At 42.4% G+C, this 24,764-nt stretch overlaps 1 protein-coding gene and 1 non-coding gene across 7 annotated transcripts in view; one reads left to right on the plus strand and one right to left on the minus strand.

Moving 5' to 3' along the window:
- The window catches only part of SLC25A13 (solute carrier family 25 member 13), a 228,434-nt gene that overhangs the window by 191,551 nt on the left and 12,119 nt on the right, over positions 1–24,764 (minus strand). For 4 of the 6 annotated variants that reach the window (XM_055589795.1, XM_055589792.1, XM_055589790.1 and 1 more), the window contains exons 1-2: positions 11,764–11,849; positions 7,890–7,943 (exon numbers count right to left, since the gene is read on the minus strand). Coding sequence is in view for 2 of the 6 variants with exons in the window: in XM_055589788.1 (XP_055445763.1) it covers positions 7,890–7,943 (54 nt within the window). In the remaining 4 variants the exon portion in view is untranslated. Of the gene's footprint in view, positions 1–7,889; positions 7,944–11,763; positions 11,850–24,764 lie in introns of those variants that run through there. The other 2 variants (XM_055589788.1, XM_055589786.1) reach the window with 1 other exon arrangement.
- LOC129659732 (small nucleolar RNA SNORA70) lies at positions 14,125–14,259 on the plus strand. The gene has a single exon (XR_008718207.1). It is a non-coding gene; the product is annotated as a small nucleolar RNA SNORA70 (small nucleolar RNA).

Raw genomic sequence — 24,764 nt, forward strand, 5'->3', positions numbered from 1 at the left:
AGAGGGGGCTGTGCCACAGCTCTAAGCTGCCCCACCCCCAGCAGCATTATTTTGGATAGCAACAAAAAACGGAAAATAACTCAAATGTCCACAGCAGAATGTTTCAATGAATTGTGGCAGTCACACAGTGGGATCAACTAACACCGACTACACGTGACAACACGGATGAATCTTACCAATAAAGCAACGGTGAAAGAAGCTAGACACAAGAATACATATTGTAAAAAAAAGAAAAAGGAGAACATAGTGTATTATTCATTTTATATAAAGTAGAAAACCAGGCAAAGCTAACACATGGTGACAGAAGTCAGATGACTAGCTCCCTCAGGAGGGGTGGGTATGGACTAGAAAGGGAGTCAGAGGGCTTCTGGTGATGGACAGGGAGGCCTGGCGTGCTGCGATTCATGGGGTCGCAAAGAGTCAGACACGACTGAGCGACTGAACTGAAGGATGCTGGTTACATGGATGGATTCACTTTATGAACATGCGTGGAGTTGTACACTTCTGATTGATGCACTTGATTTATTCCTCAATATAGTTTACAAATAAAAAATCTCAGGTCTTTTATCTGCCTTGTTTTTTCAGAGGTGATAAAACATCTCTTCAATACAAGGACATGTTAATATGGACACAAGAAACATAGTTTTCCTCAGTTTTAAAAAACACTGCATCACCAAGGCTTGGGTGTCTACTCTGATTAAAGATGTCAAAGATTCTTCCTTAGACTGATACACAGAGGAGTGGACTTGCAGCTACTCTACCTTTAAAATGTTATTTAATCCTTCTTCAGTAATAGATTTGATAAATGACCTGAAGCTTCTCTCCTTTACCATTTTTGGAAGTTCAATATGATTAAACACATATACTTATGAAATGAGAAGGCTTTTAGGATTCCTTGCATAACCTAGTAAAATACTAACTATGATGGTTAACTTTATGCATCAACTTGACTGGCCACCAGGTGCCCAGATGAAGCACCGTTTCTGGGTGTGTTTGTGAGGGGGTTTCTGATGAGACTGGCATTTGAATCTATGGACTCAGTAAACTGGACTTCCCTCCCCAGTATGGGTGGGCTTCATCCGACCCATTGAGAACGGAACAAAAGATGGAGGAAAGAATTCATCCTTTTTTCCCTGCCCCATTGCATACGCTGGGTCCTATCTTCTTTCTTCTCTGGCCCTCAGATCGAGATTTACATCATCAGCCACCCTGTTCTCAGGACTTCGGATGTGGTCTGAATTACAATCCAGCTTTTCCTGGGTCTCCAGCCTGCAGACAGTACCATCCTAGGACTTCTCGGCCTCCAAGATGGATGGTGTGAGCCAATTCCTCATAATAAACCTCACTAGATACGTACATAGAGATGGAGCTCTCTCCTACTGGTTCTGTCTCTCTTAAGAACCCTGACTAATAAACCAAATGTCACCAGGAAGACATACCTCCACACCCAATGAATACGGTGGCAAAGGAAAGCAACGTGTCACTATACTATCCTCAGAAGCCAGGGGGCCTAACTGGCCTGCCCACTACTGGTGGAACAAAATAGTCTATCAACTGTGAACACGCCAGAACCATAATCACCAGTCACTCATTTTTGCCATAAACCATTCATGGCTGCAGGCTGAAGGGCAAATTCTTCTTGAGTGTGCTCCAGCCACTGAGAAATGCTTTGCACACCTGATCACTGTGTTTGACCATTCTTCCCCTGCTTCCCTGTTACACGGGTGGAATAAACTATTATACTTAAGAATTTGAAAAGGGATCAAATATTGTATGTTATTAAGGAACTACTATTAATTTCATTAAGTGCACAGTGATATATATTATGGCAACATATAATATTTACTAACATGTATTATGGCCATTTCTCAATAGGGAATCTTAAAATTATTAGGAGCTATATGAAGATAGCTAACTTACACTGAAATACATCAGTAAATATTATATGTGAAACTAATGTGACAAAAACTTAGTTAAATTAGGTGGTGGTTATGTGGGTATTTACTACTCTATTTTCTGTATATTTGTAAATTTTAATGAAAAGGCTTAAATGTCATTAGGTATCATGAATAGTCAACAAATACACTGTTGATGATAAAAAACACAAATTTAAAACAAGATACAATTTTTCAACGAGTTGTCAAAAGGCTTTTTATTGTTGCTGCTCAGTTTTTTTTAATAATCTGAGTTGACTTCACAATGTGGAAAAATGTAAACTTCCATACTCCCAACAAAAATGTGTATTGATGCAACCTTCTTGAAAGGCAGTCTGCCAAGAATCAAAAGCCTTGAAATGTTGTAAATCCACTCTTCAACAATTCCAAAACTTTTATAAATTTATCTAAGAAAATGCTAGCTATATGCAAAAATGTAGTTTCAGGGCTATTCATTTCAGTGTTGTTATGATAGCAAAGCAGAGAAGACAACTAAACATCCAATAATAGAGAGTGGCTAGATAAATTATGGTAAAACAGCCATATACAAGAGTATCATAGCAATAAAAAAAAGCAGAAATGCTTTCAATGATAGGAAAAGGTATTCATAATGTATTAGGTGAGGGAAAAAATGAATACCAAATAGTATTTTTCCTCCTGTTAAGGAAAAAAATTCTACTCATACACAGAGGCAGAGAAACAGGAAAATAGACATATGCATATATAAATAGATTTAAATAGATACATGTATATATATGGATAGATTTAAATATATATGGATCACAAGTTTCAGTTCTTTATACACATCTTTTTTTTAATTTTCAAAAAATATGAACTGTTGTGTCATAAGAAAAAAGGTTTTCAAAGAGGAAATTATTTTGCCAATTTTCCCTACAAAATCTTCTAAAAATATATATTATGCTTCTGTTGATGAATTATAATTATAAAACTCCAAATGCTATTCACTACATATTACTATCCCAATCTGTAATATGACCCGCTTCCCTTGTCTGGTCTTCCCGTCCTCCACATCTTACACTATAGTAAGGGATTTAGTTGCGTCCAGCTCTATACTTCTAAACAGTAACTATCACCTCCTTCACTCTCACTTGAGCTAATGGCTGTCTCCTCAATTTCTGCATTCTTAATACTGGTACTTCCATGCCCCCAGGCTATATATCCAGTGGTCATATTTACTCCCTGTTCAAGATCAATCAATCCACTGTGAATATTCATTAGAAGGACTGATGCTGAAGCTCCAATACTTTGGGCACCCGATGTGAAGTGCCGACTTCATTAGAAAAGATCCTGATGCTGGGAAATGTTGAAGGCAGAAAAGAGAAGGGGACAATAGAGGACAAGATGGTTGGATGGCATCACTGACTCAATGGACATGAGTTTGAGCAAGCTCCAGGAGATGGTGAAGGACAGGGAAGCCTGGCGCGCTGCAGTCCATGGCGTCACAGAGTCAGACACAACTGAGTGACTGAACAACATGATCATCCGTTACCCAAGATCAGGCATTTTCAATCAAACAGTCCTTCAAAATGTGTTAAGTTGCCCATTCTCCACTCTTCTGCTACCACAACCCTAACCAAGTTATTAGGGTTGCACACCGGGATTACACCCACAGCTGCCTAACCCATGGCCTTGCTGCACTAATCCAATCTCAGACCCATCCTCCAAGTCACTGGAGAACTCAGAAAACCTTCAATGGCTTCCTATTGTTTAGCAGAAATGCCAAACTCCCAATCATCTTTCTAATTTTGTCACCCACACCCTGTAAAACTTGGCAGACTCCTTCGGGCAGAGCTGAATTAAGTAAACATTTGAAGAATGAGCAAAAATCCTTCAATCTGGGGGAGGTTTGCTCCCAATGTGGTCCCTCCAATGTGGTCCTGGTTCCCAGAAGCCTCTGCTGCCCCCCTGGGTGCCTCCCCTCCACCCCCTGGCTCCCACGCATCCGCGGGGCTCCTCAAGTTCCCACTCCAAGGAGCCTTCTCTGACCTCTCCCCACCACAGGGACTGCTCCCTCCTCCATTTCCTGTGGCGTCTGCTTTAACCACACAAGTGACCCTTGACTGTGCTGACTTAGATACTTTTTTTTTTTACCTTCTGCATGCCTATAAATTTTGTCCCCTGTATAAAACCTGAACATCTCTAAATAAGACATGGATGTTGATTATACCTTTTTACACATCTCACTCACTGCAGAGTTCCATGGCATTTCATTTAAACTGTAAGCACTCAAATACTCACCTGTTTATTAACATGAGACAGCACGGAAAGTGTCAGGCAGAGAAAAAAACTTAGATTCCCAACACTTAGGTTGGAAACAAAGCTGACTACACCTAGACTTCAACTTCTACATCCAGACAAAACATTAACCGCCACATGTCACTAAAACAGCCTGCATAAAAAAAATTCAAACGCCTTAGGCTGGAGATGTTTTATGCCAAGTTCCACTCTGCCCACCATTCTAGCACCATTTCCCAAGCTTCTCTGCGCCAGGCCACCTCCATGCCTGGAGTTCTTTGCTTTTGCTTGCACTATTATTTCCTTTGTCTTGCTTTGCTCCACAATCCTCCACCTTCTCCATCTGATAAACAGCAGCTCAAATGTCACCACGGCCCAGCAACTGTAATGACCCTCTCTAGGAAGATATAATTGGCCCCACATCATCTTCTTGCTAATTAATACTATACAATGCGTATCAACCATATTATGTACTGTATAATGTATATCAACCATATTGTGGATTTTTTTCTTAAACACTCAGAGACACACAGTGAGATAGTTAAGGGCAGGAGCCATGATTAAATTCATCTTTATAACCCCAACATCTGACAGTAAGCAACTTCAGAAAAAGAACTGATTTTAACTCTTTTCAAAAAAAAAACAAACAAACATAAATAAGCCAGAACAGGGCTCATTTTAGTCCTCCAGGAGCCCTCTCTCCTTATGTTTCGGTTCCATTAGGTCTCTCTGCTCGCCACAGCTGTCAACTCCATTACCAGCACATCTGGTCTCAAAAGAACAATGAAGCTTCCCTCCACCTCCCCTAAGCTACAGGAGTATCGCCTAACTAGTGTAGCAGAGAGGTTGGGATATTTATAAAGAAGAAAAGTCAGGAAAATGTCAGAAAAAAGGCAGCAAATAGTCAGGTTTACAGAGTGCTTGCTGCTGATCCACTCTTAGAACTAACAAGTCCAGGTGTACAGCAAAGTGATTCAGTTATTCATTGTCAATCAGCTATGCATGCTAAGTCCGACTCTTTGTGACCCCATGGACTGTAGCTTTCCAACTCCTCTGTCCAAGGGATTCTCCAGGCACAAATACTGGAGTGGGTAGCCAGATCTTCCTCTCCCAGGGATTTAACCTGCATCTTCTGCACTGCAAGCAGATTTTTTACAGCTGAGCCACCAGGGAAGCCCCTCAATCAACTATATGCTAATACAAAATGAAAATTTTAAAAATAAATAAATAAATGAACCACAATTTACTTAAGCAAAAAAAAAAAAAAAATAGAAAGCCCAGGCTCACTGGAGACGTGCCTGGCACAGCCCCCAAAGGCGCCTCGCTCCCTATTCTTCCCCCACAGCACCGTCTGCGGTAGAGAGTAAACAAGAGATCCTCAGCGTGCTGAGCCAAGGTGGATTTGCGTTGGTACCACACTACCCAAGCCTGATGAGATCACCCAAACCTCTGCCAGATCCACAATCCCTTCTAGAAACTGCTGATCACTTCTTTTCTTCAGGGACAGTTCCCCCCACATCATCCCATTGGACTCTAAGTCATCTGGAATTGTCACTCAAAAGCCATTTAGTCCCAGCCACACCAAGGGAAGACAGCACTTCCTTTTTGGTCCCAAAGGTTCCACCCCAGCCTTCAGGCCCACTGACACAGAAGCCCCACAGGCTGCTCTCCAGAACTCTGCAGGGACTCCTACCCTCCCCTGGGTTTCCCTGGCCAATCCCACTTGCCTCCAGTAAAACTCCCCTGCAACTGCGATGCAGCCACTAGAAAAGATACCTCCTTCCATTGGTAGGCTCTTAACCCAGCCTCATCTGCTACCACATGGCCCCAAACTGTGGTCACAGCTTCTACCTGGAACCTTTCCACTGAATCATATCAAGAAGACCAATAAGGATTCAAGGAGCACCATCTACTGAGACCCTCTAAGTTGTTCCCATTTCCCGATGCCCACAGCTACTGTTGGCTTAGAAAACAGCAGTCACAGGTTCTGAGGTCCGAGAATGATCGTGACTCTGCCGATTCAATGTTAGGAGCTTCGTCCTTCTCTCTAGGCGCTTTAGCAGCCCACTAGCAGGCTCTCCTGCAAGTGGTCTTCCAGAATTACATCATTAGAGTTTTACAACAAAAACCTTATAAACACACAGCCCAAAAACATCTATGGCTCCTTCATATACACCTCAGCCCCATCATGGGGGGCCCGACGTGCGCAGCAACAGACACCAGGTGAGAAACAAATGCGTTTCTGTTTTCCGGACTTTCATTACCCAGAATCCTTTTCCAGCTTAGCGTCTCTATACCGTATTTATCGTTTCTGGGCAAAACACAAGCTTTATAAAGAACCCTGCCTTCTAATATACAACCCAGTCTACTTCACAAATTGTTTCTTTTTTTCTCCTGTTTTTTACCCATTTTCTCTTGGAGTCTTTGTCTCTATGAATAACTTAATTTCAAGCATTTACTGAATCAATATCTAATGCATATCAGGTGCATATCTAATACACAGCACTTTCAAGTAAGTTTTTTTCATAGAATCTTCACAACTTTTTATAACATTATGTAAATGTGCAAATATACACAAAGTAGAGTGAACAGTGTAGTAAATCCAGTATTCCATTTTCCAATTGCAAAAATTATCATACTGCCTATGATAATTTTTCCTACACCACCAAAACTGGGTTATTTAAAAGCAAATCTCAGATATCATAATCTCACCTTTAAATACTTCAGTGTACATCTCTGAAAAACTCTTTATAGTTTCCATATTCAGAATACTATGACCTAGCCTAAAAATCAATGAATAATTACTTAATATCAAATAATCCTATCAGTATTCAAATTCCCCGATTCCTCAATTTTTAACAGTAACCCATTTTGATACGGAAAGTGATGCTAGGAGAATTAATAACTTCCTAAGCCATATATACACAGCAGCAGAACAAGTTTCTCACTTGAAGCCTTGGGTTCTCTTTAAATACAGCACACCTACCTTCTCACCATGTTTAGGGAAGGCCTACATATGTACTTTTTAAAATTCTCTTTACAAAAATGGCCTTTCTTGAGTATTTTTATTGCCAGTTAAATAACCTTAAAAGTGGTTCAGTGTTTGGGACCTGAGGCAGACTTTATTATTAGAGTATTAGTCACTCAGTGCTCAATATCACAAAGTAAGTGAAAATATAAGAAACAAAGGAAATAAACTTGTATAGTGTGATGTAGTATCTACTGATATTCGTACTGAGGCCTCCTCAAGGGCACCACGGCTGAAGTTAAATGATATGATGATGGTAACAACAGCAATGTTCTGCTCAGGAGAGCCCAGGGAAGTCCATTCCGGATGAATGAAGGATGACAAAAGGTGTTTACAAAGAGCTTTACACTTAAGATGGAAAGCTTTAGTATCATCTGCTGCACAGGACAATCTTGGAAAGGTAAATGGGTTGCGAGACGGTACTGAACATCATGTGAGACAACAAAGTGAAATGTAAACCACGCAGCCAGCACAGACAGTCGCCTACAAGTACGTGACACATTCTGAAAGACAGATATAAAATTGTAAAGGGTCTCTTTTACAAGTCTTAAGTAAAGGTACTTCTGGGGATGTTTTTTAAAATGTAACAACAAAATAGAGAGCTGCTTGAAAATAATCTTTAAAAGCTGTAGAACACAAATAAGAAACAAAACTGATTCCTTTATACTGACCTTCAAAAATATTGTTTTAAGTTCAGCTGGATCGGCTCTCTTGGTTAAAGCCACCTATAAATAAACATAAAAATGTTTATATTATTAGAACAAAGCTGAGAAATCAAGCTTGCAGACTGAAAGAAAATCAACTCCAGGTTAGAAATCAGTGAATTTCATTTCTGCACTTAAAGCACTGAATTTACCCAGTGCTTAAACTACTCTCTGGATTTTACACCAGACTTCTTATGAGGCTTCTAGAATGATAACATTCCATGCAAGAAACAAAAGCTCCTAATACGCAGTGTTTAATATATATCATTTTTTTCCAAAATGAACAACAAAAAAGAAAAGTTAAAACAGACTTGCAACCACCTAGCATTTTAAACTGCAATCCAGAGTGACCCAAACTCTTTCACAGGGGAATATTAAATATTAAAGTACAACTTGTTAAGTGTGCAAGAAAACGTAGTTTTTAGAGAGGTTAGTGAACAAGGCAAATAACAGTCACAGACAGAAGGCAATTAATTCCCATGGCTCCGCAATGGACAGGCATGAACACCCAGCAATCTGGACATGTCCAGCAGTATCCTCCTCTCCCCAGCTTTATAAAAAAATCCAGAAGTCTCCACTTGTACAGCATTGGGAAATACAACCATTGTTTTCTAATAACTTTAGATGGAATATAATCCATAAAAATATTGAACAATGTTGTACACCTGAAACTAATATTGTAAATCAACTGTATTTCAACAACAACAACAAAAAAAAAGAAACCATAAGTCTCCAAAAGTATGATTATTATTTACCACGTTCTGGAATACAAGGGGCTATGGTTACCTTTCAAGAGCAAAGTTTGACAGATTAGCTCAGAATAGGTGTTGTGCTTAATTCTCCAGCCCACAAAGTCCAAAAACATCACTGGGGAAAGAGAAGACAAACTCGAACATGGCTGCCCCGGGCCAACACAAAAGAGTCCTTATGTGGACCCAAACAGTGGGCTTATTCAGCGTCCCATCACCCAATCCTGCTGGCAGAAACCGTCATGAGACTGAACTCTCCCCAAGCACAGCATCACCCCATGATACAGCCAAGGAGGGGTTCCTGGAACCACCCCAATACTGGAGCCATGTCACCATCCATGGGGAGATTTATGCAAATTGTTCTAAATCCCTTCGGTGTGTTTGCAAAGGCTCTCCTGAGATCTTTGGACAATGGGTTCTCTGTCTCGAAATATGTAACTGCCCAAGCTCCGTGGCCCGCCACTGTCAGGAGTAATTTTATTAACTAATTGTTGGAATAGGAGAGGTAGTTTTCCTGAAACCAGCTAGTTGGTCTCCTTGTTTCCCAAACCAAGACTGATAACTCCTAACTTCTGCTGAGTACTTGTAACTACCAGTGCTATTTTTAGCCATAAGCATTTGTCATCTTTTTAAAATCCTCAGTCACTGAGTGTTCTCTACTATTCAATTAAAGAGGAAAAAAAAATATAAAAGTCGACTGCAAAGCCAACCTAAGACGGATGATGGTGCTGCTGAGAGTCTCACAAGATCCCCTCCACTGGGGTCTATATTCTGAGAAAGGCGGGGAGGACAAACACTATTGGAGATGGGACAGCACGAGAAGTTTCCATCCTCTTCTTCAAGAGAAAAGACACTCCCTCCAAGTTCTACGTCTCAAGACCGTAAGTAACATTTTTTTAAAAGGCATATGGTGACCCTCAGCACTTAACTGGGTTTCCTTTTAAAAGCAAAGGTAAGTTTCCACAAAGTGAACTATTCTTCCTCCATCTGAATAACACATCCTTTAAAATCAAATTAATTCACTCTGCCACACACACTTCATAAAGCCTTCCCTGGGCAATGCTACTTCAGAGTGAACGTCCCCGCCCTGACTCCCACAGCATTCTTCTCCTTACTGATCCCAGAATGCACAGTCATTGCTCACCACCAGGACTACGCCTCTGTGACAGAAAGAAAGCTTTCAGTCTGTAACTCTCCCAGGGTGGAGGGCACGGGAGAAACCCATCCATATGGCGGCCCAACGCGTCTAAGCCATGTCACCTAATGTGTACAGAACACTTACAAGTTTTCAGAGCAGGACTATGACGTCACTGGATCATCATGGCAGACCTCAGGCTCAGACAGAGCATATTATTGCTCTCATTTGACAGAAGGGGAAACCAAGACTCAGAAAGGGTCACTTATTTCCCTGAAAGTCAGATTTAGCAACAATTTTTGCTGACATTTCTAAGTGTTTTCTGAGCGGAGGTCAAGTTCCAAATCTTCCATCCCCTTACTGTGCTGGTCTTCTCACTGAGTCACATCGTAAGCAGCTTTAAATGGACCACAGTTTATGTGACCCCTAATATAAAATAGCACACACCTAAAAATCAAGACTCTCCCAGTTTCTCCTAGTACCACCCCTTTGTAGTGTATCCATCCAGTGCTATGATTAAGAACATGCTCCAGTATCAGACTGCCCTTGATTGTGGGGGGCAGACCTGAGCTCTCAACTCACTTGCTGTGTGACCCTCTGTTTTTAAGCCAACTCAGAACAGCTGTTCAGGCAAGCTCACACTGCATCACCTGACAAGCCTTAGTTCATCAGGCTTTAGAAGATTCTCAAACTTTAGGTTTTCTCCAAAGGCTAATTTTCATTGTTTTATATACAAGTATATATTTCTCAAATATGAATAGCATGTAAATATTTACAGCTATTGGGAGAAGGAAATGGCAACCCACTCCAGTATTCTTGCTAGAGAATTCCCTGGACAGAGGAGCCTGATGGGCTGCTGTCCATGGGGTAGCACAGAGTCGGACACGACTGATGCAACTTAGCATGCATTGGAGAAAGAAATGGCAACCCACTCCAGTGTTCTTGCCTGGAGAATCCCAGGGACAGAGGAGCCTGGTGGGCTGCCATCAATGGGGTTGCACAGAGTCGGACACAACTGAAGCAACTTAGCAGCAGCAGCATTTACAGCTATTATTCTTACTACCTAGTTGCCTGATTTGCTTTATCATTACTGTTTTGAATTTGCATTTATAAGAATAGATGCCACCATTAAAACAAAGTTTTTATATCAAAAGTTGTAAATAAAGTAATTTTCAAACATTGTTAGGGAGTAAATCACCAAGAAGAAAAAGGATTCTTGGCAGATGACTATGAAATATCACCATTTGCTACTTAATAATTTCATACACAAGCACATAACATTCACACCAAGTGGAGGTTAAAGAAGAAAGCAGGTGAGGGGGGCGGTAAAAATGGAAACTATGCATTATCTTTTTTTTCCATAAACTGGGAGATCTTTATCTTTATTAATGACAGTATAGACATTTCAGGTCAATTCCCCCAAAGTATGTTCCACAGGGCAAAATTTGAGGATCACTGAATATGTAACATTTTTGACAAGACAAACATTATAAAAAACAGTTTAAATAGGCTATCAATAGCATTTGCAAAACACATATACTGGGTAGGTAAATTCCAAATACAAAAAAAAAAAAAAAAACAGCCAACAATAATATAACTTGAAGGACTGGTTTTAAAAAGCAGGCAGTGGGACGCATGGCAAGGAAACCCAGAAAGATATTTTTGAGGACAAATAAATTCACTTTCATTTTAATATGAGTTACAGCAGCCAAACAGAGGAAGACACCAGAAAAGATTTTTCTCCGTGTAGGAGTGTTATTTAAACTGGCTTTCTTACAGTGGAATCAAGACTCAGTTGAGGGCTCATTGCTTTAACAAACTGCAGAGGTACCGAACTGTGCACTTAAAATAGTTGCTGGGTCTAACCAGGGGTGTTGAGAGGGAACAAACATAACCTACAAAAAAGTCAGGGATATTAATTTGAAGAAGAAAATATGCAGAAAAGCTCTCTTCTTACACTGGGAAGCTCGAGCCATTAAGACCGCGATCTCCTCGTAGACACCTTACTCCTCCGTGTCCCCTGCTCCAGTAAAGGTCAGAAACTAAGAGCTCGGAACACGTTCTTAAAGAAAACTTCCAGGTGAGTAGAAATCAAGTCTTTACAAGGAAAACAGGCAGCTCCTGTTAGGCCAACGGAACTGCAAATTCTCACACTCCGCCCCAAATCTACCAAGTCAGAAACTCTGGGGGCGGGATCAAGCAATCTATGGTTTAACAAGTCCCCCAGGTGATTTTGATGCCTGTAGGTTCAGAGGGTCAAGTGTCTGCCTGCAATGCAGGAGACCTGGGTTCGACCCCTGGGTCAAGAAGATCCCCTGGAGAAGGAAATGGCAACCCACTCCAGTACTCTTGCCTGGAAAATCCCATGGACAGAGAAGCCTGGTAGACTACAGTTCATGGGACCGTAAAGAGTCGGACACGACTGGGCAACTTCACTCCATTTCAAAGTGTAAGAAGCACAGCTGTAATTAATGTAAAATCCTGTCTGACTGGGCTTCAGATCCACTGCCCTGGCTGCATGATTGCATTGCCTCAGGGCTCTGGGGTTTTATCAAACCCCAGGCTGATCAAATTAGACGGCAAAGTCCAACTGAATTAGAATCTCTGGAATGGGTACCTTTAAAGCTTCACCACCAGATAGTGACGGACCAAGCTGAGAACCACTGGGTTAGAACCCAGGATCTCATTTAACTTGCTACCTCACTCAGCAACAGTTCTTCCATCACCCTCCCAAACCTGAAAGGTCCGAAAGACAAGCTCAGACTTACACTGAAAATTCTACTGTCATGAAGTAATTGTTTACTTTAGATATGAAGTGAAAACAGAGAGGCAGCTCATCGAAAGCTACTGTGTGTGTGTAAGCACATGCATGCTTGTTTGCGTGCACTGACAAGCAGAAAACGGAGAGGTGGGAAAAACCCGTAGTGGGTGGTCCTGAATCTCATGGAAAGCACTACTGGGTGTGACCTAATAACTCAGAAGCTGGGGCTACCCTTTCTTCCCACGTATCTTCCTATACTGCAGAGACTGGAAGGTTAAACTACATTTCCCAGAATCCCTTGCAGCTATGCGGCCTAGGTGCTGTCAATCAGATGAAGCTAAGTGAGATGTGGGAGGCAAAGTTTTGGAAAGCCAAGATTTGGAAGGTAGGGGCTGTGTCTTTGCTGTTTCTGCCAGCAAGCATCATCCTTGGAATTGGCTGATCTTCCTGTGGCAGATGGAAGTGTCTAGTTTTCCTCCTGCCATGTCAGCGGCAGCATGGTTCTGAAACACTCCCGGTTTGGTGGGCAGTCTCATGACTGTACAAAAGGCAACTGCTCCCCTGGTGGCCTGCTCTGCAGTGAGGCTCTGCAAGTCACTCCTAAGAGCTCAACCTGAAGTTCGCTTCTTCACCTTTCCAACAAATTCCATAAGCCATTTAACACCCCGTAATAAATTTCCCTCTGCTTAAACCAGCTAGAGTGGATTCTGTTCTCTGCAAGTGGACCTTGACTGATACAATCAGTAGCTGTAAAAGAAAGCCTGAAATTCCCCAAAACCACAGTCACCATTCACTCAAGAGGGATAAAAATGAAGTGTCTCGTCACATTTAAGAAAAATAAGTTTTCATTGACTTCACTGAATCACTCATTCCTCGCCCTAAGGTTCCCCTATGGTCTAATAAATGAAGAGTAGTAACTATAAAAAGTTACTGGAATCAATGTACAAACAAGATATCATGTTAAGCAGTATTCAAACCACAACCCTTCTGTGTAGTCAATCCTCAAATGTTCAAGTCACTCAACAGTTGACTTATAAAGCAGCAGACACCACAAATGTTAACCCACTGGGTAACTATGCAAGTGGGTTATTTCAGGGATGTGGAAATATTTTATCAGAAGGATTTAGTAGTTTATGAAATGGGTTGTAGACAAACATTAGACAATGATAAAGCCATCACCATTAAATTTCTGTATGAAGAAGCAGAGTACAGCAATTAAAAAATGAATGGCAGTGTTTTAGCTGTGGGTGCTGTTATGCCAAAATAACTTTAAACACTCTAATTTTAGATTTTATTATTATTAAGCTAAAGCTAACATTCCAGTAAATGTTCCCAAGACTAAAAATTTGACAAGAGACAGTATAAGTCTCCTCTGAAGCAGACATTCGTCTCTTTATATTTTCAACTCCTTATGGAGAAAGCATTGCTTGCTCATCGTCTCATAAGCAAACATCATCAGGTTTGGGGTTTCACCATGTTGCTAACTTGGTGATCTTGGACAAGTCAGTTAGCATCTCCAAGTTTTAGTTTCCTCATCTATAAAAAGGGCAAAGTGCTTTGCAGCCGATCAAGTCGACTATGTTCTTTTCCCCAGAGCGGCCCCATGTACGGTGGCTGCAAATAGCAGCCTCCTCAGCAGTGCACACAGCCTGCTGCCTGCAGAGGCTGCCCTAAGCGACCCTGGAGGCACAGCCTGCTGCCTGCAGAGGCTGCCCTAAGCGACCCTGGAGGCACAGCCTGCTGCCCGCAAAGGCTGCCCTAAGCGACCCTGGAGAAAACCCTTTCCAGTGCACACTCACAGCTGGCATGCTGTCCCCAGTGTAGGCTCCAGACGTGTATGCCTGGTTTCTTTGGAAAGCCCCAGGGCAGTGGCCAGGGTCCACACTGCCCAAGTCTTAATGTCCATCTGCACCAAGGTGCAGAACAAGGAGCCTGTGATTGGGGCCATCTGCAGGACCAAGTTCAAGTTCCCTGGCCACCAGAAGATCCACATCTCCAAGAAGCAGGGATTTACTAAATTTAATGCGGATGAATTTGAAAGCATGGTGGCAGAAAAGCGGCTCATCCTGGATGGCTGTGGGGTCAGACAGATCCCGAACCGTGGCCCTCTGAACAAATGGTGAACCTGCACTCATGAGAGCGTTGGCACTGTTCCCTCCTTACTCATTCCTACCAATAAATCCTACTTCCCTGTCAAAAAAAACCAACTCGTGCCTACCAATAAATCCTACTTCCCTGTCAAAAAAAAAAAAAAAATAGGGCAAAATGACAAAATTTACTTATCTATTTCATAAAGTTATCTTAAGCATTAACTAGGATGAAGAAAAAGTGCTCTGTGAATTACAGAGTGATACGTAAGGCTGGTAGTGATTAACAGCTACTGTTAACAAATACAAGCCAAAAACACAGCCATCTATTTCTAATCCCAAATAAGAATGGAAGATGAGGAAGTAGGTCCAACGTGTATTCAACTTAGAAATAAGCAACAAAAGATGAAAGGCTAAGGAGAAAATTAAAATTCTATTGGATGATCACAGTCTTGTTAGGAAGTCTGGAGAATCAATCAGCTTGAGGCTAAGGGGGCCACCAATGATGCTTCAAGCTATCCTAGGATCTGAGGTGAGAAACCCAGCTCAGAACCCACAACAAAAGCTGGTTGCCTAGGCTGCCTGTTAGGTCAGCCGAAATGGCAGCTTCACACACAAGCTGCTGTGTGTGTTTGTGTGTGTTTAGTCATATCAGACTCTCTGTGACCGCAAGCACTATAGCTTTCTAGGCCCCTCTATCCATGGGATTTTCCAGGCAAGAATACTGGATGGGTAGCCATTTCGTCCTCCAGAGCGTGTTCCTGACCCAGGAATCGAACCCATGTCTCCTGCACTGACAGGCTGATTCTTTACCCCTTGAGCTGCCTGCCCTCTTCCAAATCAAACCCACACTGAGTGTCCACTCGGCAAAGCCAGATCACGTGCTTGTGCCCTGGCTGCAGGTAAAGATGGGAACCGAGTTCTGACTCATGTTCTGGCAGGCAGACCTTGTAATGTGGGGATTTCCTCCAATATAGGAAAGGTAATCCAAAGATGATGGGGACATGTCTGGTTTCCAGTCCAGCATGCAAGGGGCTTAGAAATGGTCAGTCCGTCATAAAAATAAGTAAAAAGCCTAAATGCTGAAAAATCAACTACTCCCAAACCACTGCCCCCCAAAATGGAGACAGAAAGGCAGAACCAGAAAATCACAATTTATCAGAGCTGAAACCCATCCACTGAAACCTCTGCAGGAACCAGTGTTGAGAGTGGGTAACTCTGAGCTGCAGATGGACAACTGCTGGAGGCTCAGTGTGGACAAGAAAAGACTTTGCAAAACTCTAGGTGGACCTAGACATCATGGATTCTCCACACATTTGTGAGTTTTACCTCCTGGAGCTCAACTTGGCTCTCAGTGACTACCAGAGAAAGACTACCTGGCACTTTCAATAGGAGGAAAGGAAAAGGAACCAAGCTGAAATGCACAAGAGCCCCCAGCTCTGCTTCAGAAGAAATTATTTCATAGGCACCTAACCTGTGGGAGTATTACCGGAGCCAGTTAACCAGAGGAAAGGCAATACCCAACACCAGCCACCTTCAGCCATCCTCTCCCACCTGAGGGGAAGAGGGATGGAGAAACACTTGTGAAGTACACTGTCCAGGGGCGTGGGCTCTCTACTGAACTGGGACCTGGTCACAGGCCTACAGAACATTTCTTCTGCCTCTACACCCTACCCTCACAATACCAAAGGACCAGTTACAGCCATCCCTTTTATCCAGTACACCACACCTGAATATCAAGGAAAAAAAAATCACAAAAAATACCAAAAGGCAAAACAGCACGATCTAAAGAGACAGATGTGGCAGGAATGTTGAGATTATCAGACTAGGAATTTAAAACAATTATGATTATTAACATGCTAAGGGTTCTGACATTGTACAGGAGACAGGGATCAAGACCATCCCCATGGAAAAGAAATGCAAAAAAGCAAAATGGCTGTCTGGGGAGGCCTTACAAATAGCTGTGAAAAGAAGAGAAGCGAAAAGCAAAGGAGAAAAGGAAAGATATAAACATCTGAATGCAGAGTTCCAAAGAATAGCAAGAAGAGATAAGAAAGCCTTCCTCAGCAATCAATGCAAAGAAATAGAGGAAAACAACAGAATGAGAAAGATTAGAGATCTCTTCAAGAAAATTAGGGATACCAAGGGAACATTGCATGCAAAGATGGGCTTGATAAAGGACAGAAATGGTATGGACCTAACAGAAGCAGAAGATATTAAGAAGAGATGGCAAGAATATACAGAAGAACTGTACAAAAAAGATCTTCACAACCCAGATAATCACGATGGTGTGCTCACTGACCTAGAGCCAGACATCCTGGAATGTGAAGTCAAGTGGGCCTTAGAAAGCATCACTATGAACAAAGCTAGTGGAGCTGATGGAATTCCAGTTGAGCTATTTCAAATCCTGAAAGATGATGCTGTGAAAGTGCTGCACTCAATATGCCAGCAAATTTGGAAAACTCAGCAGTGGCCACAGGACTGGAAGAGGTCAGTTTTCATTCCAATCCCAAAGAAAGGCAATGCCAAAGAATGCTCAAACTACCACACAATTGCACTCATCTCACACGCTAGTAAAGTAATGCTCAAAATTCTCCAAGCCAGGCTTCAGCAATATGTGAATCGTGAACTTCCAGATGTTCAAACTGGTTTTAGAAAAGGCAGAGGAACCAGAGATCAAATTGCCAACACCCACTGGTTCATGGAAAGAGCAAGGGAGTTCCAGAAAAACATCTATTTCTGCTTTATTAACTATGCCAAAGCCTTTGACTGTGTGGATCACAATAAACTGTAGAAAATTCTGAAAGAGATGGGAATACCAGACCACCTGATCTGCCTCTTGAGAAATTTGTATGCAGGTCAGGAAGCAATAGTTAGAACTGGACATGGAACAACAGACTGGTTCCAAATAGGAAAAGGAGTTCGTCAAGGCTGTATATTGTCACCCTGTTTATTTAACTTATATGCAGAGTACATCATGAGAAACACTGGGCTGGAAGAAACACAAGCTGGAATCAAGATTGCCGGGAAAAATATCAATAACCTCAGATATGCAGATGACACCACCCTTACGGCAGAAAGTGAAGAGGAACTGAAGAGCCTCTTGATGAAAGTGAAAGTGAAGAGTGAAAAAGTTGGCTTAAAGCTCAACATTCAGAAAACAAAGATCATGGCATCTGGTCCCATAACTTCATGGGAAATAGATGTGAAAACAGTGGAAACAATGTCAGACTTTATTTTTCTGGGCTCCAAAATCACTGCAGATGGTGACTGCAGCCATGAAATTAAAAGACGCTTACTCCTTGGAAGGAAAGTTATGACCAACCTAGATAGCATATTCAAAAGCAGAGACATTACTTTGCCAACAAAGGTTTGACTAGTCAAGGCTATGGGTTTTCCTGTGGTCATCTATGGATGTGAGAGTTGGACTGTGAAGAAGGCTGAGCACCGAAGAATTGATGCTTTTGAACTGTGGTGTTGGAGAAGACTCTTGAGAGTCCCTTGGACTGCAAGGAGATCCAACCAGTCCATTCCAAAGGAGATCAGCCCTGGGATTTCTTTGGAAGGAATGATGCTGAAGCTGAAACTCCAGTACTTTGGCCACCTGATGCGAAGAGTTGACATTGGAAAAGACTCTGATGCTGGGAGGGATTGGGGGCAGGAGGAGAAGGGGACGACAGAGGATGAGATGGCTGGATGGCATCACTGACTCGATGGATATGAGTCTGTGTGAACTCTGGGAGTTGGTGATGGACAGGGAGGCCTGGCGTGCTGCAATTCATGGGGTCACAAAGAGTCGGACACGACTGAGCAACTGAACTGAACTGAACTGAACTACCCCTCCGGGGGCGGGTGGAGGGGGGTGATGACAAATTTATCAGCAAGCGTGTGATGATACATGCTACCACAAATTAAGATTGATGGTAGAACTAAGACCATAACTCTGCTGGAGTCAGGGGTGGTGGAGGTAAAGTCTTGGACTGGGTTGTTTATCACTGGATTACAGCAATTAACACTCACCAGCTAACTTTTACTGGGCCCTGAACTCTAGGCTAGGCATGTCCTAAAGGCTGTATGCCTGATCTTTATGCCTGATCTCACTTAAATATAACCAAAACTATCTAAAGTGAAGAACCATTAATAGCCCCAGTCTTCACTCACAGACTTAGAAAACAAACTTATGGTTGTCTGGGGGAAGGGACAGTTAGGGAGTTTGGAATGGACATGTACACACCTGTATATTTAAAGTGGATAACCAAGAAGGATCTATTGTACAGCATGTACATGGAACTCTGCTCAATGTCATGTGGCAGCCTGGATGGGACGGGAGCTTGGGGGGAGAAAGGATACATGTGTATGCATGGCTGAGTCCCTTTGCTGTCCACCTGAAACTATCACAGCATTGTTAATTGGCTACACCTCAATACAGAATTCGAGAAGGCAATGGCACCCCACTCCAGTACTCTTGCCTGGAAAATCCCATGGATGGAGAAGCCTAGTAGGCTGCCGTCCATGGGGTCGCTAAGAGTCAGACATGACTGAGCGACTTCACTTTCACTTTTTACTTTCATGCATTGGAGAAGGAAAAGGCAACCCACTCCAGTGTTCTTGTCTGGAGAATCCCAGGGACGGGGGAGCCTGGTGGGCTGCCGTCTATGGGGTCGCACAGAGTCGGACACGACTGAAGTGACTTAGCAGTAGCAGCAATACAGAATAAAAAGTTCAAACAAACAAACAAACAAACAAAATATCCCCAGTCTCCAGATGAGGAAGCTGTGGCATTTAAGACACTTGGTCTTAAATGAGTCGTAGCAAATCACAGAGCAATAATGACCCTAGAGCCCAGGTCATTTCACACTAACTATACTATTAATACCTGGAGGATGTGCCAAGAATTTGGCGATCAAAGAGGAGGACTTTAAGCTATCCTTGTGAATGGTGCTACTGGACAACATTGTAGCTGAAAGCAATTTAAAGTAAAGTCTTTTTGATTTGGCATTATGATACATAAACACCCATGGTTAGGTGGATTTACCTAATGCAGAATATTATTCTCAGTATTATATGCTGAACTCAGTCTCAATTTTTTTTTTAAGCATCAAGGTTACAGTATAATTAGGAACCAGGTGCAGTTGTAATTACCACTCCCAATATAATTTGTTACATATTAGCAAGTGTCAAATGACTACTGCTCCTTAAATGAATAAAACTGACTGTACTGTTCTGAAGACTGGGATGTATGTTCTGATGGGGAACAAAGGAATATAAAAAGTATATGACATATTTATAAAGTGTTGAAAGGTTCTACTTAGGAGATCACAGGTTGCGGGAGCCCAGATAATGCCATAGAAAGCTAAAATGGCTTCTGGGAGAGAATAGCTAACTTAATAAATGCAGAGGAAGAGAAAGCAGCAAATCACAGGACAATAGAAAGTTGCTTTCACTAAATAATACCTTACCTGTTCAAATTTCTGCTGTATATCAGCATCATATAATTGAAGAATCCAGGAAGAAGTTAAAAGAAAACCAACAGGAACCCTCTGCATAGCTGGGATACTCGTGCCAAAGACTGTTCACAATTTCACTGGAGCAAGTCCTCCTCCACCTTCCCCCACGACTTCCAACATGACCCTGGGCACGCGCTCTGGTTCCAAACCCGTTGGATGCTCACACTTCTGCAAAGCTTTCTACGTCCGGGCCCAGCTCTAAGCTTTAGAAACAGGAGTGCATTAACTGCCCCCCCGCAATAACCCAGGAAGGAACAACAACCTTGGCCCGTTTATAGATGAGGCAACTGAGGTACACAGAGGTAGAGTGACTTGCCCAGAGCCACAATTTGAACAGAGTTCATGATTTCAATCATTACGTTATAAAGACTTTCAAAAGGAAGAGAGAACACGAGATTAAGAAAGCAGAGCACCTGGAGAGTAAACAAAATTAGGTCACATCAACCAACTGCAATCCCGGGCCTCCTTTAGATGACCATTCGAAAAACAATTTTAAAAATTGTAAGATGATAGTGATGGTTTAGTCACTCAGTCGTGTCTGATTCTTTGTGACCCAGTGGAGTGTAGCCCGCTAGGCTCCTCTGTCCATGGGATTTTCCAGGCAAGAATACTGGAGTGGGTTACTATTTCCTTCTCCAAGATGATAGTGGAAATGTGTAAAATGTGTACAGAATAGATATTTGATCATACTGAAGAGGCACTGATTTTTTTTTTAATGTGACAATGATATTTCAGTTGTGCTTTGGAAAAATCTGTTTTGGAGATATACCGTAATATTTACATGTATGATGTCAGGGGTTTGCTTTGAAAAAATCAGGAGGATGAGAAGACAAGAGAGGGTGTAGTATAAATTAACAACATCGTCCATAAATTCATAACTTCTGAAAGTGGCTGGAAAGGGACATAAGAGTTTGTTACGCTGTTCTAATTTCCTATGGAAACTTTCCATTATGAGACGTTTAAAAAAAGGGTAGTTGTTTTTTTTTTAAGTTTTAAGTCAAATGCCAGTTCCTCCTGGAAGGTTTTATAACCAGGTTTCCCACATAGAATGCTATTTGGCCCTATTTTATGGACTTTGCAAATGAATGTTTAAATTTTGATTCTCTTGCTAACCAGCAATGTGACATACTGTTTTTCTCATCTGTTACAAAGAGAGAATGAGAGAGAATCAGGATTGAATGAAAGTAGCATAACCTGGGACAGAATCTAGCAGTTCCCTGCTTCCCAGCTACTTGCAACCTTTCTGTATTCACAGCGGCCCCGCTGACTGAGGCATCGGTGGACAGCTGAGCCCTAATGCAAGGCTCTCTTGGCTTTTGGAACGAATCAGAGTCTGAGCCAGCAGAGAGTCTGGCCCGACCTGGCAGCAGGTTGCACTGGCTGATGATGTGGCACTAATGGGAGTTCATGACCTTGTGGGATGGAACAGCAACAAAAAGTACACTGCCTCCCTACCTTTCATCTGATATCAAACATGAGTGGTTTCTTGCATAATACTAGGAGGGAAAGCTGTGTTTAAACACAACAGATGACCCAGAATGCAGGAGCCATACAGGAAAAAATTAATGGCTCCTCTGTCCGTGGAATTCTCCAGGCAAGAATTCTGGAGTGGGTAGCCATTCCCTTCTCCAGGAGATCTTCCCAACCCAGGGATCGAACCTGGGTCTCTCGCATTACAGGCAGATTCTTTACCATCAGAGCCACCAGGGAAGCCCAAACATGTAACATACAAGATTGAAAAAGTTGAAAGTGTGTATGAGCCAGTTAAACATCAAACAATTGCAGAAATAAATATATAAATAATGTGTAATAGGACAAAAGGCCAAAGTTCTTAATTGAAAAGCGCTCTTGGACAAAGTCAATATGAGAAGGCAAATAGCCCAATGGAAGAGTGGGCAAAGCTCAAGACCAGGCTCCTCTTAAACTGCAGGTGGACACCAGACACAGACTAATAGAAATCTCCAAGAACCGTCATAAGGAAACCAGGGGCTGAGCTACCTTTTACTTCTGGAGCTGAGATTCACAATGGAAAGAAAGTGGAACCCTGAAATGCAGAGGCAAATCACCCTGCGATAACATAAGTGCGTGGGATCTCCTTGGTGGTCCAGTGGTTGGGATTCTGCCTGCCAGTGCAGGAGACGTGGGTTTGATCCCTGGTCCAGGAAGAGCCCACAAGCCATGGAGCAAGGAAGCAGGTGAGCCACAACTACTGATGCCCACGTGCCCTCGAGTCCGCGCTCCACAACCAGAGAAGTCACTGCAGCGAGAGGCCCACACGCTGCAACTAGAGAGAGCTTGCACGCAATAACAGAGACCCACAGCCAACCAAAAAAAACAGGAGTGTGACGATTCACAAGGAATGGAAGTCCTTGCCAGGGGGCCTGGCAGAGTCAGATAAGAGAGCTGACAGGTCACCAGCCTTTCTGGTCAAACCTCTTGCAGGACCCAGTATGCTATTGGGAGCAGCTGGTCTGAAACAGCAGCAATGGACATACTGTTCGGACCTGCTGGAACTGTCTCCCTTGAATCCAGCCAGACCTTCTCAGTCACAAGGAAGCACATTTCTCTGGGAGCCTCCTTCCGAAGCAGCTACTTTGTAGTCATGGAGATTCATCCACCTTGAATAGCCAGATCCCTGCCGGGGTTTACTCTGCAGCTATGATTCCCCATTATGCGTGCTCTTGGAGGTGACTCACACACAATTCCTCAAGTATTCCAAGATAGTGCTTTTTGTTTGTTTGCTCAGTGAAGGATGGAGAGGCTTGACAAAAATGGTTTATTAGGGCAAGAGAAAAGTTTCTGACAAATCACACACATGTAACAGAAGAGTCTCCTGCCCGCTTTCATTCTGCCATGGGTGGCACCCCCAAATAGATGAACAATTCAACGAACGGTGTCTGAATGTTATGGAACATGTACTGTGAGGGCTCAGTTCTCAGCTTAAAATCTAGTGGAAAACATAAAGAATAAGAAACAAAACCAGGACCATTTTCCTTCAGAACATCATTATCACTCTCTCCCCCAAGGGAATTTAAAAACAATTCAATATCTGTTATGCGCTGAACTGTGTTCCCCCCGCCAAATTCATATGTTGAAGCCTTAACCCCAGGACATCAGACTATACCTGTATTTGGAGACAGGATACTCAAAGCAGTAATTAAGGTAAATTGAGGTCACTAAAGCAGGCTTTAAGCCATTAAGACTGGTGTCCTTACAAGAAGCATAAATTAGAGCACAGACACAGAGGAAAGACCATGTCCAGACACGAGACGAAGGCCATCCATGAGCCAAGGAGGAAAGCCTCAGAAGAAACCAACCCTGCTACACCTTGATCTTGGGCTCCTAGCCTTTAGGTTAGTGGGAAAATAAACTTCTGCTGTTTAGGCCACTCCATCTGAGGTACTTTGTTTTGGCAGCCCCAGCCAACTAATACAGTATCACTGAATATAAACTCCTTATTCAAATGGCTCCAACAGGAGCATTCTTCTATTTGTTTTGGATCCAGTTTCAAACACTGCATTTGGTTGTCATGTCTGTTTGGGAGCCTCCTTTATTTGAGCCTTTTCATTCATAAGACTGGCATTTTTAAAGTCAGACCAGAGGTCTTACGAAATGTCCTACTTTCTGGATATGTATAATTGTTTCCTCATGATTAGATTCACATGCAACCCTTTGGCAGGAAATCTCTGAAGGTCACGTTGTGTATTTTCCATCACATCACACCAGTGGGTGCTCCATGCTAGCGTCTCCCTCCTCCCGGTAATGTTAAATTGGATCACAGATGGAGGCCAAGTCCTCTGCTATAACGGTATCTTTTCCCCTTTGTAGTTGGTAAGTAATTTATAAGGAAATACTCTTCCCTGGTGGTTCAGACAGTAAAGAATCTGCCTATAATGCAGGAGACCCAGGTTCCATCCCTGGGTTGGAAAGATCCCCTGCAAAGGGGAATGACTACCACTCCAGTATTCTTGCCTGGAGAATCCCATGGACCGAGGAGCCTGGCAGGCTACACAGTTCATGGGGTCAGACACAACTGAGTGACTCTTTCACTCTGAGATACAGAGAATCCCAATAATCTTTTACTGAAGAGTTTAGCATACACTGAGGACATCTGCCTGAATCAATTATTACCTGCAGGTTGCCAAATAGATTTTTTTTTCCAGTTCTATCACAACTTCTACTTTATAAGTTGGCATTGTTCAGAAAAAAAGAACTTCACCTCCCCACCTGCATCTCCCTTTGACTCTTCTTGAGGAAGAATAATCATCATGGAATGATGGACTTTTTAAAAAAAAATTCAGTATGCTACAATCCATTTTCAACTGATTTGCTTTTGTAGTCTTAAAACATCCATAAAAATTAACATTTTAAGTGTACAATTCAGTGGCATTGAGTACATTCACAATATACAATCAACAGCACTATCCGTTTCATCATCCCAAACACAAACTCCATACCCCTTTGATTACTATCCAGTTGCTTTTAATAGCCACCATTTGTTTTAACTGTGAGACACACTCATTGTAATACACATGCTGTTACATATATATACGTGTATACAAACACACAGGCACACGTGTGTGTGTTTAGAAGATGAATAAAC

This window comes from Bubalus kerabau, chromosome 8, assembly GCF_029407905.1.
Source record: "Bubalus kerabau isolate K-KA32 ecotype Philippines breed swamp buffalo chromosome 8, PCC_UOA_SB_1v2, whole genome shotgun sequence".
Classification (NCBI taxonomy): domain Eukaryota; kingdom Metazoa; phylum Chordata; class Mammalia; order Artiodactyla; family Bovidae; genus Bubalus; species Bubalus kerabau.